Source organism: Schistocerca serialis, chromosome 2 (genome assembly GCF_023864345.2).
Source record: "Schistocerca serialis cubense isolate TAMUIC-IGC-003099 chromosome 2, iqSchSeri2.2, whole genome shotgun sequence".
Taxonomy (NCBI): domain Eukaryota; kingdom Metazoa; phylum Arthropoda; class Insecta; order Orthoptera; family Acrididae; genus Schistocerca; species Schistocerca serialis.
This window is the reverse complement of record NC_064639.1, coordinates 745,943,311-745,958,623: the sequence shown is the minus strand read 5'-3', so window position 1 is coordinate 745,958,623 and position 15,313 is coordinate 745,943,311. Positions and strand designations below refer to the sequence as shown.

The 15,313-nt window shown below is 44.5% G+C and overlaps 1 protein-coding gene across 1 annotated transcript in view; it reads left to right on the top strand.

Annotated features, from left to right (window-relative positions):
• LOC126456382 (tubulin gamma-1 chain-like) overlaps positions 1 to 14,358 on the top strand; it is an 82,294-nt gene extending 67,936 nt beyond the window's left edge. Inside the window, exons 10-11 of the mRNA XM_050092136.1 lie at positions 11,966 to 12,168; positions 14,280 to 14,358. Of these exons, the coding sequence (XP_049948093.1) occupies positions 11,966 to 12,168; positions 14,280 to 14,358 (282 nt within the window). The remainder of the gene's footprint in view (positions 1 to 11,965; positions 12,169 to 14,279) is intronic.
• Positions 14,359 to 15,313: the final 955 nt, after the last annotated feature.

Here is a 15,313-nt window from a genome sequence, read left to right as displayed (position 1 = left end):
GTTCTCAACCGTAATCTGATGTAGCAGTCTTTCCAGGTTGTGGACTACACAGGGTGTAAAAAAATCTGCATATACAAATTTGTAGAGTTATTAGAAGAGATAAACGCTTCAGCTAAGTCACTCAAATACAACAGGTCCACCGTTTCCCCGCTAGGGCTCCTTGAAACGTTTAACGCTGGTATCCCTTAGGCCAAAGTTCACAGTTTCTTTTTTTTTCTTTTTTTTACTGCTTCGTTAGTTACTTACTTAGTTATATGTTCCATAGATCATTTCAACAATTGTTTTATGGAAATGATGTGGAACGATTCAGTTGACACTCATGTATATTAGTTCAGTAATGAACATATTACTTTTTAGTCCTAATCATGCAGTTATACTTAAAAACTAGTGTTTTTTTACAGGCAGCCAATTTTTGAATAAATATTCGTCCATGGAATAAAAGCAGTTGTCCAGGATAAAAGTTTTAAGTTGCATTTAACACTTGGCTCACTACCTATCAAACTTTTATGGTAATGACCAAATGATCAAATATTTTGTTCCTGCTTAGTGAACTCCTTTCTGAGTCCCTGACAGCTTCAATAACAAGCAAGGAAGCTCATTTTCTCCTCTAGTGATGTAGGTATCAACATTATTATTCTTCTCAAATTGTGATGGACTTTTTATGTCGAATTTTATTAGTGAATATCTGTATCGTGACGGCGCAGTTAGAATGCCTAACTTCTTGAAGAGATACCTACATATTGTTCTTACTGCTTGCTTCTGTGCAAACATATTTTCTTCCTTAAAGGTGAGTTACCCCAGAAAATTATTTCATGAGACATTATTCAGTGGTCATAAGCGAAATATATCAGGAAACTGATTCGTTTGTTCCCAAGACTGGCAATTATATGAAATGTGACACTAGCCGAAGTTACTTGTTTGAAAAGCTTAATAATACGCTCCTTAATGTTTAAACTTTTATCAATATCTATACTAAAATATCAGAAGCATTCTACCCTTCTTATTAAGTCCTGTTCGTGTGCAGCATCAGTAATTGGTATGCTTCTATTTGTTATATAAAACTGAATATAGTGCGTTTTCTCGTAACGTAATCAGGGGGAGTTCATTTTTTAAGGGACGCTTAATAACAATTAGCTCGCAAATGCCAGTTGTGTGTTAGTGTAACCGTACTACATTTTCAGCGACATCTCTAAAACAATATTCATTACACTGGAGTTGAACGGTGTCTCTGAACATTATTTGTGTCAAAATCTTCTTAGGGACCTAGCGAGTGCCAAACGACGCCTCACTTGGTGCAAGGAGCGTAAACATTAGACGACTGAACAGTGGAAAAACTTCATGTGGAGTGTCGAATCACGGTACACTGTGTGGCGATCCGACGGCAGGGTGTGGGTATAGCGAATGCCCGGTGAACGTCATCTGCCAGCGTGTGTAGTGCCAACAGTAAAATTTGTAAGCGGTGGTGTTATGGTGTGGTCGTGTTTTCTGTAGTGTCACCGCCAGACACCACACTTGCTAGGTGGTAGCCTTTAAATCGGCCGCGGTCCGGTAGTATACGTCGGACCCGCGTGTCGCCACTATCAGTGATTGCAGACCGAGCGCCGCCACACGGCAGGTCTAGAGAGACTTCCTAGCACTCGTCCCAGTTGTACAGCCGACTTTGCTAGCGATGGTTCACTGACAAATTACGCTCTCAATCGCCGAAACGATAGTTAGCATAGCTGTCAGCTACGTCATTTGCTACGACCTACCAAGGCGCCATTATCAATTGCTATTTATCTTGTGATGCATGTACCTTCAGACCGATGTTCACCAATTATGGATTAAAGTTAAGTATTTCAGAAGCTATGTACTATTTTTGCTACTATAAAGACCTTGTCCTGTTCCAGACCTCACGCCATCCTGCGTGAGCTTAAACGCGTGCCCTTCGGCCTCCCGTCCTAGTGGATTGGCTGTCTTGCCAGTACACAAAATTTTCAATGGAGGGGGCTTTTACCCCTTGTCGTTTTGCGTGACACTATCACAGCATAGGCCTATATTGATGTTTTAAGCACCTTCTTGCTTCCCACTGATGAAGAGCAATTCAGGAATGGTGATTGCATCTTTCAACACGATCGAGCACCTGTTCGTAATGCACGGCCTGTGGCAGAGTGGTTACACAACAATAACATCCCTGTAATGGACTGGCCTGCACAGAGTCCTGACCTGCACCCCATAGAACACTTTTGGGATGTTCTGGAACGCCGCTTTCGTGCCAGGCCTCACCGACCGACATCCATACATCTCCTCAGTGCAGCACTCCGTGAAGAATGGGCTGCCATTCCCCAAGAAACCTTCCAGCAACTGGCTGAACGTATGCCTCCGAGAGTGGAAGCTGTCATCAGAGCTAAGGGTGAGCCAACACCATACAGAATTCCAGCATTACCGATGGAGGGCACCAAGAACTTGTAAGTCATTCCCAGCCACGTGTCCGGATACTTTTGATCACATAGTGCAGTTGTCAATAATTCCACTACCCAAACATTATCAATAAAATCCATCCTCATTTCGCAATGCATGTCCTACCAACACACAGCCTCCACTAAGAATATCATGTCCGTACACTTCCCTATCCATTCGCTCAGTGCTAGTCCATCCAACCAATCTGTCGTCGAGGGTGAATAGCGCTGTCAGCGATATTGACACAATCTATAGCGCTGCCAGCATACAAACAGGCTACCTACGTAGTGATTAAAATGTTGTTTCATTTTGGGTGAAGGTATTTTCAGAAGCTCTGAGCGTTCTCTGCATCATGTTCCCGATCCCCCAGTATCCGATGATCGGGAACAACTGGACATGCGCCCGTGGCTTAGGGTAGTTGCGTTTTTAGTATTTGTTCCATCATTCCAATTTTACAAGCTGAATTATAAGAGGGGGTGGTCTTTAGTATACGATCACAAAATTAAAATTCGATTGTTGAGATCGAGAGGTGCCTCTAGATGTTCTTCGGTTAAGTTCTGTTTGGCCAGCATGAGATGTTGTTCTTTTTTTCGCTCAAGTACACCGGTAAGCCGGTGACGACTCCTCTAACCCCCTATCCGCCACCTGGGGTACACAACGTTGAAATCTTATCTCTTTGCCTGCTGTGACAACATAACAGGTTTGTCACTTTTGTTTCGAAGGGAATACATAATTTTCTTTATTTCAGTGGGACACGTCAGTCATACCTAAATATGATGGAACTTTATGAGAGTTGCTTTTTCTTTATATTTCTGTGTTTCTTTCTCTTGGACTGTTTGTTCCTATCTTTTCTGCTGTATTTAGGAAATTATTGTTAAACGCATCTGCTACCTGTGACTTATCATTTTGTACCCTTCCATTTAAATCAATAGCAATTTTATCCAGTTCTTTGGCCGGCTGTCCTATCTCTCGTTTCACTACATTTCATATTGCCTTAAGTCGGAATGACTGATTTCTGACATAGCTTTAGGCAGCAATAAACTGAAAATAAATACGAACAAGACAAAAAATAATGGTGACAGATAAATCGAAGAGACAAGTAAGGGCTAACATTAAGATAAGAAATACAGCACTAGTGCAGTTACTTACTTTACTTGGTAAGTAACATAGCTGATGACAGCAAATGTATAATGGATAGTAAATGAATAATTGCAATAACCAAACAAATCCTGAGAAACAGGGGTAATTTATTAATAATCAGCCACCTTAATATAGGAACAAGAAAGACGTTCATCGAGGTATATGTCTGGAGCATTTTAAGTTACCGTTGTGAGGAGTTGATTCTGGGCGAACGTGAAAAGAAACAATTAGAGGCTAGATATATGTGGATGTGGAGAAGAGCAGAAATACATCCTGGAGTCAAAGAAAATACCAAAAACAAATACTGAAAGAAACTGAAGACAAAAGAGCATGAATATGAACCAGAGAAGAAATCTAAATTAGCTGGATATCTAATTCGACATAACAATTTGATAAAAGTCTTAGGAGGAACATCTTAGAAGTAAAATGCTGGAGGAAAAAAAATCACAAAGTAGACCAAGAACATGTACTATTATAATAAAGAAGGATTATCATAGCAGTGAACTATGGTAACGACAACCATCTAGCAAAGATGACGACAAACAGAGAAGGACAGGCACATTAACAAGACATTGGCATTAGTGTCTGATAATGAATCGTCATTTTGTCTTAGAAGGAAGGTCAGAAGTTTTTTATTCGTTTAGTTCGATGATGCAAAATATTGTAGAGAGAGGTTATTTTCTTCGACTCTTGTTGAAGCTTTCTGGAATATCCAGAGACAGATTCAATCCTTTAGATTAGATATTGGTCTGATGATAGATAGTATTAGGGCCAGGATTGTAATGACAAGTCAGTTTCTTTTTCCTGAACTTTAAGGAGAACTTTACAGCAGTCATGAATCCAGGTATTTTAGCTCAGAAAAATGTATTTTTATTGTGCACTTAATGTCATATTTGCATCGTTTCTTCGTAAAAGGTTGTGAATTTCACTTCAACTATCTTTTTATGTTTTAAAGATAGATTAAATATACTTATAATCTATTTTAATATTAATAAGTAGCCTCAAGCAGATCACAAAGTAATGGATATCATGTTTCCATGACATTGTTATCAACTGATAACCAGTGATCAAATTTGTGTTTCTAATAGAACGAAGCTGCATTTTTACTGCAGAGTAGAACTGACCCAATAAAACTCTTTCGCAGCTCTGAAGCTGTGAACACACTGACGGCTTGTGGAACCTTGCCAGCTATTCGTCAAAGCCAATATCATGATGAATTAAAAGATATTTGTTGCAAGAAGTTTCACTTGCTCACTCTGTACAGTTATAAGAATGGAAAGATAGTAGGTAAATTACTGCACTGTTTCATACATCAAAGATAACTGATCTGTTCAATTGAGTCCAGCTGTTCATCGGTAAACATACATTGTATTACAGGAGTCCCCTGGAACACAACAGTATTGGCGATTTATTTTCAACTGACTTTTTAAACTCTTTTTAGAAGTGTCATCCGTGCCTCGGTAGGTGTGGGGTCAGCGCGGTGGATTTCTAAATGAAGACGCCCAGGTTCGATTCCCGGTCAGGTTGGAGACTTTCTCTACTCGTTGTCTGGGTGTTGCGTTCCCCTTGTAGCGTCTCCTACGAAGATCGTGCCAACCGGCGATGTTGTGTATGGTGATGCAATGTCGTGTGTGTGGTCTGTGTTATCAAATGAGTCGCAGATGTCAAACAGCTTCCACTCCAACCACCAGGAGCGCTGTTTTTAAACACTTTTTACGCTGTTCTGTATTGTTTATTCGACGACGTATGAAACTTTATATGATTCTGTTTATTTCATTCATTTTATATTCCTTGGGTAACAGACTTTTAGGGATACAGTGTCTGTTTGGCCTCTTACTGAGTTACACGCACGGCCAGAACATTTCACCTGCGAATTGAATGTTCGGATTCTTACTCAGAGAATAACCGCTTGTCCAATCTGTTCAATCCCGACACCTTTACCAAAATAATTTTTTTTTTCTTGAAACCTCTAGACTCGGTTTTGTTTACCCCAAGCAACAGTCGGTTTGCTCAAGCAGTGCTAATCACGACAAGTGGCGACACCGAGATGAGCTGGGCTGAAGAAGGAGACTGCGTAACTACTATAGAAATTAAATGTCATGCAGAGACAGACGCGCTAACTAGTGGACCATTCACCTTCGTTTTGGCGGAACAACCAGACCTTACGATTTCCTCAAATTCAAAAAAGGTTCAAATGGCTCTGAGCATTATGGGACTTAATATCTGACGTCATCAATCCCCTAGAACTTAGAACTACTTAAACCTAACTAACCTAAGGACATCACACACATCCATGCCCGAGGCAGGATTCGAACCTGTGACCGTAGCAGTCGTGCGGTTCCAGACTGAAGCGTCTAGAACCGCTCGGCCACGCTGGCCGGCTTTCCTCAAGTCGAAGCCCGTTTAACTACAACGTAATTACGGCCAACCGTTGCTATGCTGCAGAGGTACAAGACGTGGTCACTTTGCCACCGCACAAAAATTCATACGAAAAGCTCAGATCGGAATTAATCCTGAGAGTCACTGTGCCGCAAGAAAAGCGGATCAGACAGATGCTGACGCAGGAAGATATCGGTGATCGTAAGCCGTCGCAAAATCTGCGTCATCTGCGGAGCTAAGTCGATACAATTACCTTTGCTGACGACTTGCTACACACATTGTAGAGCAGCCGATTACCTACGCACGGGAATGTCGTTAGACGCGTTGGCGGGGATGGCAGATCAGATTCAAGATGCCATCGCATCCGCACAAGTTAGGGCACTGATAGTGCGATGCAGTAGAGCGACAGCAGCACCAACAGTCGAGCGCACGGAATTCGACTCGCTGGGGGCAAAAGTAGACAAGCTGTGTACACAGATCGGCGCGCTACTGTCTCAGTGCGGTGCCTGGAATGGTAGAAGACGTAATCGCTGGAGATCTAGAAGACTCTCATCAGCCAATGTTGCGTCTTCGAACACGGAACTCCGTTTATGCTAGTACCACCGCAGCTTCGACGAACCGAACGAAGTGGCGCAGTGGTTAGCACACCGGACTCATAATCGAGAGGATGACGGTTCAAACTCGCCTCCAGCAATCCAGATTCAGGAGAGCTTCTGTTGAGTTTGGAAGGTAGGAGGCGAGGTACTGGAAGAAGTAAAGCTGTGAGGACGGGGCGTGAGTCGTGCTTGGGTAGCTCAGTTGGTAGAGCACTTGCCCGCGAAAGCCAAAGGTCCCGAGTTCGAGTCTCGGAGTTTTAATCTGCCAGGAAGTTTCATATCAGCGCACACTCCGCTGCAGAGTGAAAATCTCATTCTCAGATTCAGGTTTTCCGTGATTACCCTAAATCGCTCCAGGCCAATGCCGGGATGGTTCCTCTGAAAGGGAACGGGTGATTTCCCTCCACATTCTTGACATAATCCGAGCTTGTGCTCCGTCTCTAATGACCTCGAGGTCGACGGGACGTTGAACCGGATATGCCTTCCTTCCTTCTTAGGGTCGATGAATATATGCGGAAATGTACAGCACCATGTTTGCATCCAAATACCAGCGGCAGCCGGTAACAGGCGCAACCGACCGCCTAACAGAGTCGAGGCGCTTTTTTGTTAGCGCAAAGACATCCGGTGAGAAGCATTTAATAGACATTGGCCCAGACTTAAGCATGCTTCCAAGAACTTCAATCCACCACTGTAGACCGCCGACTGCATTCCGTTTATATGAAGCAAGCAACTCATTCATCTCTACGTATGGAACTTAGTGGATACAGTTAGATAGAGTGAAAGTTGCTACTATGGCGTCCGTTTACGTGGTATTTTACCGTTGCCGCCTTTACGGGGTCTATTATAGGGGCTAATCTTGTGGCCCAGTACTATCTTTTATCAACTGGTAGGCAGCGTTACCAGGCTGACTGTAGCGGTATTTCACCACGACACATCGGTGCATAGTGCCAGGCTAATACCGATATTTGTCGAGGACTACGCTGCACTATTGGCGGAATATCCGATCTTGACTAAGCCACCAGGCGCAGCTACGCACTTGGCGCACAACATGGCATACCATATAGAAACTACAGATGGCCCACTGGAATTTTGTAGACCCAGGAGACTGGTACCTGATCGTTTGGCCATCGCTTAGGCGGAGTTCCATGTGATGTTTAAGGAGGGCATAATCTGGTCATCAAGTAATTCGTAGTCGTCTACGCTGCACCTTGTTACGTGGAGCTTAGCGCCCGTGCGGCGACTATCACGCACTCAACGCAAGAACCGCGCGTGGTCGATACCCCGCGCCTTTGTTGCGTGTACGTCGCAAAAATATTCAGTGTTCAGGACTGATCTAAGGCATATCGATAGATACGTGTGGCACAAGAGGACATTCCCAAGGCAGCGATAATCAATCTGTTTGGACTCTTTGAGAACGAACTTGTAACGTTTGGGTTACGAAATGCTGCACAAATCTAGCACAGGTTTATTCACTTTGTTCTACGAAGACTGCCGTTTTGCTTCGCATACCTGGGCGACATACTCGTGTTTTCTGCCACGAGGGAGCAACATCACCACCATCTACAAGAAGTGTTGAAGTGTCTAGAGCAATCTGGCGTGGTGTTGAATGCGGCCAAGTGTGTGTTTAGACGGCCTGAGGCGACGTCCCTATGCCAAGGCATTTCATCTACAGGCTCCATACCACCAACTGAGAAGGTCGAACCAATCTTTCAGGTACCACCACCGATGACAATCAAGGAGTTACGCCGGTTTTTAGGCATGCTAAACTGTTACCGCTGACACTTAACCCGCTCGCCGGGACTGCAAGAGCCTTTGAATGCAGCACTTTCCGACCCCTGGGTTCGAGGCCGCACTCCAGTGCAGTGAACGGAAACAGAGTGCTCCTCTTTCGAGGATGCGAAAAACAGCATAGCAAACGGAACACTGCTCGCGCATTCTAAGCTGGACGCACCTTTGGCGTTAGTGGAAGTCGCGAGTGAAACGGGAATCGGCGCGGTACTGCAACAATGGTCAGAAGATTCGTGGCATACTTTTGCCGTAAACTGTCATCGCCTCGGTGTAAGTGAAGTGCATACGACCTGTAACTCCTGTCCATGTATGAGGCTGTTAAATACTTCCTTACACAAACAAAAGCGAGGACGTACACGATACACACGGATCACAAACAACTGATCTACAAATTCAAAAGGAATAGAATCAGCTGCTCTCCTCGCCAGTTCAACCATCTAGAGTTTACTTTGATAATATAGTAGCTGCCCACGCTAATTAAACAAACTTATACTAAGGACAACACACACAACAATGTCCGAGGTAGGACTCGAACCACCGGCGGGAGGGGCCACACAATCAGCAGACTGTCCCTCAGACGTCACCAATCTAGTGAGGCCTGGTGCGTGCTCAAAAGGACGACCCAGAGTTCCAAAGGTTCGTCGACGATGCAACGTCCGCATTGGAGCTACAACTTGTCGACGTTCCCGGGAAAGATGCCGGACTATAAAGTAACGTCTCCCGAGGGAGACCTCGCCCTTTTCTCTCGTCCGCTTTCGGAAGAGAAGCCTTCGTCAGTGTCCACACTAAGTCCCCCTGGAGCCCGCCTCACCTTCCGGCTCGTGTCACAGCGCTTCGTTAGGCCAGATATGGTGAGCGACTACCGAGTGTGGACGCGGCCATGCCTTCAGTCCCATGCGTTGCAACGTGTCCTGCCACATGTACGCACCAGTGGGTGATTTGCTAGACGCAACCTGTCGTTTCGCCCATGTACATCTTGCCGATTTGGGTCCGCTTTCTCCGTCGAACGGCCAGCGACATGTCCTTACAGCGCTAGCCGGGGACAACACCTGTGGACAACATTACTGCAGAAACCGTAGCCTCTGCCTTCACGTCAACTTGGGTAGTTAGGTTTGGCTGACGGCCTCACGTAACTACCGATCGAGGCAGGCAATTTAAGTGGGAACTGTTCTCCCAGCTGGATAGATGCCGCAGATATGCAAATCATAAAAGCACTAGCTACCAGTCCGGTAGTAACGGAATGGTCGCGAGATGGCACCGTTCCCAGAAGGCTGTGCTCAAATGCTAATGGCACATACTGATCTTCCGCCCTTCCGATCGTTCTCCCGGGCCTAAGAACGACATATAAGCAAGATTTTGATACCTCAACTGCGGACTACGGTCAATCACTGCGTCTTCATACTACCTCCCTCCCCCCCCCCCCTCCCCCTCCAGCCTCCAGACCCGGTTCGCCAACCATTTACGTGCCCAGCGACTAGGAATGCTGCACGCATGCTGCACGCGTGTTTCGAACGGACTGTTAACCTACCGCTGCAACCGCCGTACACGAGGACGAATCATACCCTACGACGTACCACTTAGACATTGAATATTTTGATAACCAGAAGACCTATGACTGTTGCTAAAAACGTGTTACGCCTGCATGCGTTTCCAGTGACTAGCCACTGCGTCTACCACTAAGACTAACCTACACGCACGATCAGCACGTTTCACCTGCTCAATTTAGAGAGTAATCGCTTGTTCAATCCGTTCAGCAGACACTGATACCGAAATAGATAATTTTGTTCCGTGAGCCATGCAGACTAGGTATTTTGCTCAGGCCCAGCAAAGATCGGCTAGCTCAAATCGTACTAATCCCGATATCCTTATCGTCACTGAAGCCTAAGTTGCCTAAATATCGTCGCATAAAAGGACTCGCACGCCTGCAGTGGAATCACCACACTACAGAGAAACAGTACTTCTGCTGTGTGAAGTTTGTAAATTACACACATTAAAAAATGTTTTGCATCACCCCGGTTCCCAGAACTCCTGAAGATAGACGTTGACTGTGCTTATTGTATCACAGGCACAGTCACTTTTACATTTCAGAGACGTCACTAAAACCGCCCAAAGATTTAAACAACCATGCATGAGCAGCGCGTATAAGACGGAGGGGGTCCGACAGCCGATCAGTTCCAGCCATTCCATCAGTAAGGAGTTACACGGCTTCTGTTCTCCGTAGTTCAACCATGCCCAGACGGTCAGTACTGCGGTTCGATCGCGTCTGCATTGTTACTTCGTGCCAGGAAGGGCTCTCAACAAGGGAAGTGGCCAGGCGTATCGGAGTGAACCAAAGCGGTGTTGTTCGGACATGGAGGAGATACAGAGAGATAGGAACTGTCGATGACATGCCTCGCTAAGGCATCCCAAGGGCTACTACTGCAGTGGGTGACCGCTACCTACAGATTATGGCTCGGAGGAACCCTGACCCCAACGCCACCATGTTGAATAATGCCTTTCGTGCAGCCACAGGACGTCGTGTTACGACTCAGAGTGTACGCAATAGGCTGCATGATGAGGAACTTCACTTCCGACGCCCATGACGAGGTCCGTCTTTGCAAACATGACACCATGCAGCGCGGTACAGATGGGCCCAACAACATGCCGAATGGACCGCTCAGGATTGGCATCACGTTCCTTTCACCGATGAGTGTCGCATATGCCTTCAACCAGACAGTCGTCGGAGACGTGTTTGGAGGCAATCCCGCCAGGCTGAACGCATTAGGCACACTGTCCATCGAGTGCAGCAAGGTGGAGATTTCCTGCTGTTTTGGGTTGGTATAATGCGGGGCCGACATACGTCGCTAGTGGTTATGGAAGGCGCCGTAACGGCTGTACGATAGTGCAACCATATCGACAGCATGTAAGCGAGACATTCGTCTTCATGGACGACAATTCGTGCCCACATCGTGCACATCTTGTAAATGTCTTCCTTCAGGATAACGACATTGCTCGACTAGAGTGGCCAGCATGTCCTCCAGACATGAACCCTATCGAACATACCTGGGGTAGATTGAGAAGGGCTGTTTATGGACGACATGTCCCACCAACCACTCTGTGGGATCTACGCCCGAATCGCCGTTGAGGAGCGGGACAATCTGGACCAACAGTGCCTTGATGACCTTGTGGATAGTATGCCAGGACGAATACAGGCATACAGTAATGCAAGAGGACGTGCTAGTGGGTATTAGAGGTACCGGTGTGTACAACAATGTGGACCACCACCTCTGAAGGTCCCGCTGCATGGTGGTACGACATGTAACGTGCCGTTTTCATGAGCAATAAAAATGTCGGAAATGATGTTTATGTTGATCTCTATTCGAATTTTCTGTACAGGTTCCGGTACTCCCGGAACCGAGTTGATGCAAAACTTTTCTTGATGTGTGTATTTACTTGAAATAAATTGGTTTCTTCGCAGATTGAGAGGAAAAGAGGCTGAAACTTTTCCGATAAAGAAATTCTTCAATTCGACCTTATATATGTCTCATTTGACTACCCTTTTATTGCGTATTTATTATTGTATATAATTTTTATTATTGTATACGTATTTATTATTTAGTTATGATTTTCTCCGTTCCGTGCAGCTATTCGAAAGGACAATTGACCAGTACAACAAGCTACGGAAACGGAAGGCTTTCCTGGACCAGTTCCGCAAGGAAAAGATCTTCAAAGAGAACCTGGACGAGCTGGACGACGCGCGGGCAGTGGTGGAGGACCTGGCCGCCGACTACCAGCAGGCGACGGCTGCCGGCTACCCCACGTGGCGGCAGCAGCGGGAGCTGAGCCGGCGCGCCGAGGCGGAGGCGCAGCAGGCGCAGCGGAGCGCCGACGACGGTGCCGAGGCGTTCGAGTAGGCGAGACTGCCGCTCCTTCTGAGAGCGCGCGAAGAAATCGCAGCAGTCAGATGTTCAGACAAAATTCCTGTCCTAGCAGTGTTTGATTCGCTTTCGCGTAGTGTCGTATGCAGAACATCAGGGAGAGCAGATATGTGAATGTGTTAAATATGTGTTCAAAATTCTCAAGCTAGCCCAATTCAATTGGTTACACTCTGGTGTGCGGTTACAGTCTTATGACCATAATTCTGGATATGCTCTACTACAAATTACTAGCTTTCGCTATTAGTCAACAGAACATAAATAAGTGCCGTCTGGAAAAACATCGTACGGGAGACTTTCGCTCGCTTACGCAGCTTCAGACGACTGAAAAAAGTCACCGTATTCGAAATGCAACTTTTTTTCTGCCACCATTGAGATTAGAATTTTTTGTGTGATACAAAGTATTTATGAGTGTTATACTCAACATGAGTTTTTTACGTACACGTTAACATTAAATATTTTACACGCTTCACATTACCTAAATGAACAGATATGCATAGTGATTTTATTTTTCTGAATTACCATTAATTATGTTTGTTTTGTTCACATAGTTCACATACCAGTTAGGTAAAGTATTTCAAGTATCTTGCTTCGACTAGCATACTCTAACAGTTTGATACGGTATTTTTGTGGCGCTTTAGACACGAGGAAATAGCTTTTTATACTTATTTATTCCTTGTGTATCTCGCTCGACCAACCAAAGTGAATTCCTGCTGAGACAAAACTATATTTCCGAAATAAATTTTCGTATAACGAGGTATAACGCGAATATGTTGTATTGTCCCAGTCAGTCACAGCTCGGCGCACCAACCGGGTCCAAGCAGGAAGCTAAAATATTGAAAAAGCTCCGTTTATTCTTACTGTGTACGTATCTTTTATCAGTCAACTACTTTCCATAGTTTGCGGAAATCTGTAGACGCTATTCATCCTGAAATCTCTTTCACCGCAACGTTAACACGGTGCACTGCTGCCTTCTTTGGGACGATCACACTTCACTTGGTCACGCAAGACATACTTTTCTTTCTGTGTATGATATACATTTCTTTCTTTCTCTGTATGACGATAAGTAGCAGAATATAATAGCATAATAACAGCAACACTAGACTGCTGTTCTATTGAAAGAGCAAACTATGCGACAATGGTTAACTACATCAGACATGATTCAGTGTGTGTGTGTGTGTGTGTGTGTGTGTGTGTGTATTCTTCATCTCGGACACAGGGTACCTGCAACTGTTATTAGCAGTGTTATTAGCAGCTCCTGTCACATGAAACTCATTTTCTATGTCATGACCAACTTCGACAGCTGCGTCATGTTAAACTGACAAGGAATTATTTAATCCATTATCTATCTTGCTGCGAATAATTTGAGTGCTCTGGACGCACTGTGTCACTGTGTCCAGTGCGCATCCCACGAAAACTAACTGACGATTCCCGGAAGGCAAAAGCACGCATCAGTAGCAAGAGGCGCTGTAACTCCTTACTGATGGAATGACTGGAACTGATCGGCTGTCAGACCCCCTCCGTCTAATACGCGCTGCTCATGCATGGTTGTTTAAATCTTTGGGCGGTTTTAGTGACGTCTCTGAACAGTAAAAGTGACTGTGCCTGTGATACAATACGCACAGTTAACTGAGTATGCAGTCGAATACATAATTAAATTCGCACAGGACTAATAAACATCAGAACAACGAGAAGGTGACGATTAACTGTACTACATATGTCATCAACTATTACCTAAAATTTTCAACTAGTGTCACTAGCAAGTGATGCAACGAAAATCGCTCACCAAAGACGGAATAGGTCAGCGTCTGCGATGTGAAATAAATTCTCTTGGTAACCATTTGGTTGATTTTAAAAAATCAAAACATAAATTCTTGGGTTCTAAGGGCAGTTTGAGGGAACGGAGGAATGTCCTCAGATACTAAAGTTTGAACTCCAGTATAAAATGTGGAATTCTGCGAGTTCAATATACGTCAAAATAGGTCTTGATATAAATAAAAATGACATTCAGCCTTACTTACAGATGTGAAAATTATGTTCATACTGGAATGGCAGTGAGAGAAAAGGGAATAGGTGAACGAAATTTGAGCGTCACCTCGTGACCAAACCGAGTATAAAATATTGTTCAAAAAGATCAGTATCAATCATCTCAATGACACATTATTTTTTGTTTTAATAAAACTCCTAAAAACATGCGAGTTGCATTTATTTTAACTTTAATTAATGTTTGCCATTTTAAAAATAAGATTGCCCTAGATTGAAAACTAAAAATATAAAATTAAAGTTCAGTAAACGCTAAACTTTGTTCCGTTTTTTAGCCAATATCTGATACCGTTCAGGGGTAATGATCTCGGGAAATTGATAAACTGTTGGATTAATCGATATCTCATGTAGTATCTCGATAAGAAAATCATCTCCAACTCCATCTAAATCAACTACTACACAGCGCCTACAAATAGCAACTACTAATCAAATCTACATCTACATCTACATCTATACTCCGCGAGCCACCTTACGGTGTGTGGCGGAGGGTACTTATTGTACCACTATCTGATCCCCCCTTCCCTGTTCCATTCACGAATTGTGCGTGGGAAGAACGACTGCTTGTAAGTCTCCGTATTTGCTCTAATTTCTCGTATCTTTTCGTTGTGATCATTACGCGAGATATATGTGGGCGGTAGTAATATGTTGCCCATCTCTTCCCGGAATGTGCTCTCTCGTAATTTCGATAATAAACCTCTCCGTATTGCGTAACGCCTTTCTTGAAGTGTCCGCCACTGGAGCTTGTTCAGCATCTCCGTAACGCTCTCGCGCTGACTAAATGTCCCCATGACGAATCTCGCTGCTTTTCGCTGGATCATGTCTATCTCTTCTATTAATCCAACCTGGTAAGGGTCCCATACTGATGAGCAATACTCAAGAATCGGACGAACAAGCGTTTTGTAAGCTACTTCTTTCGTCGATGAGTCACATTTTCTTAGAATTCTTCCTATGAATCTCAACCTGGCGCCTGCTTTTCCCACTATTTGTTTTATGTGATCATTCCACTTCAGATCG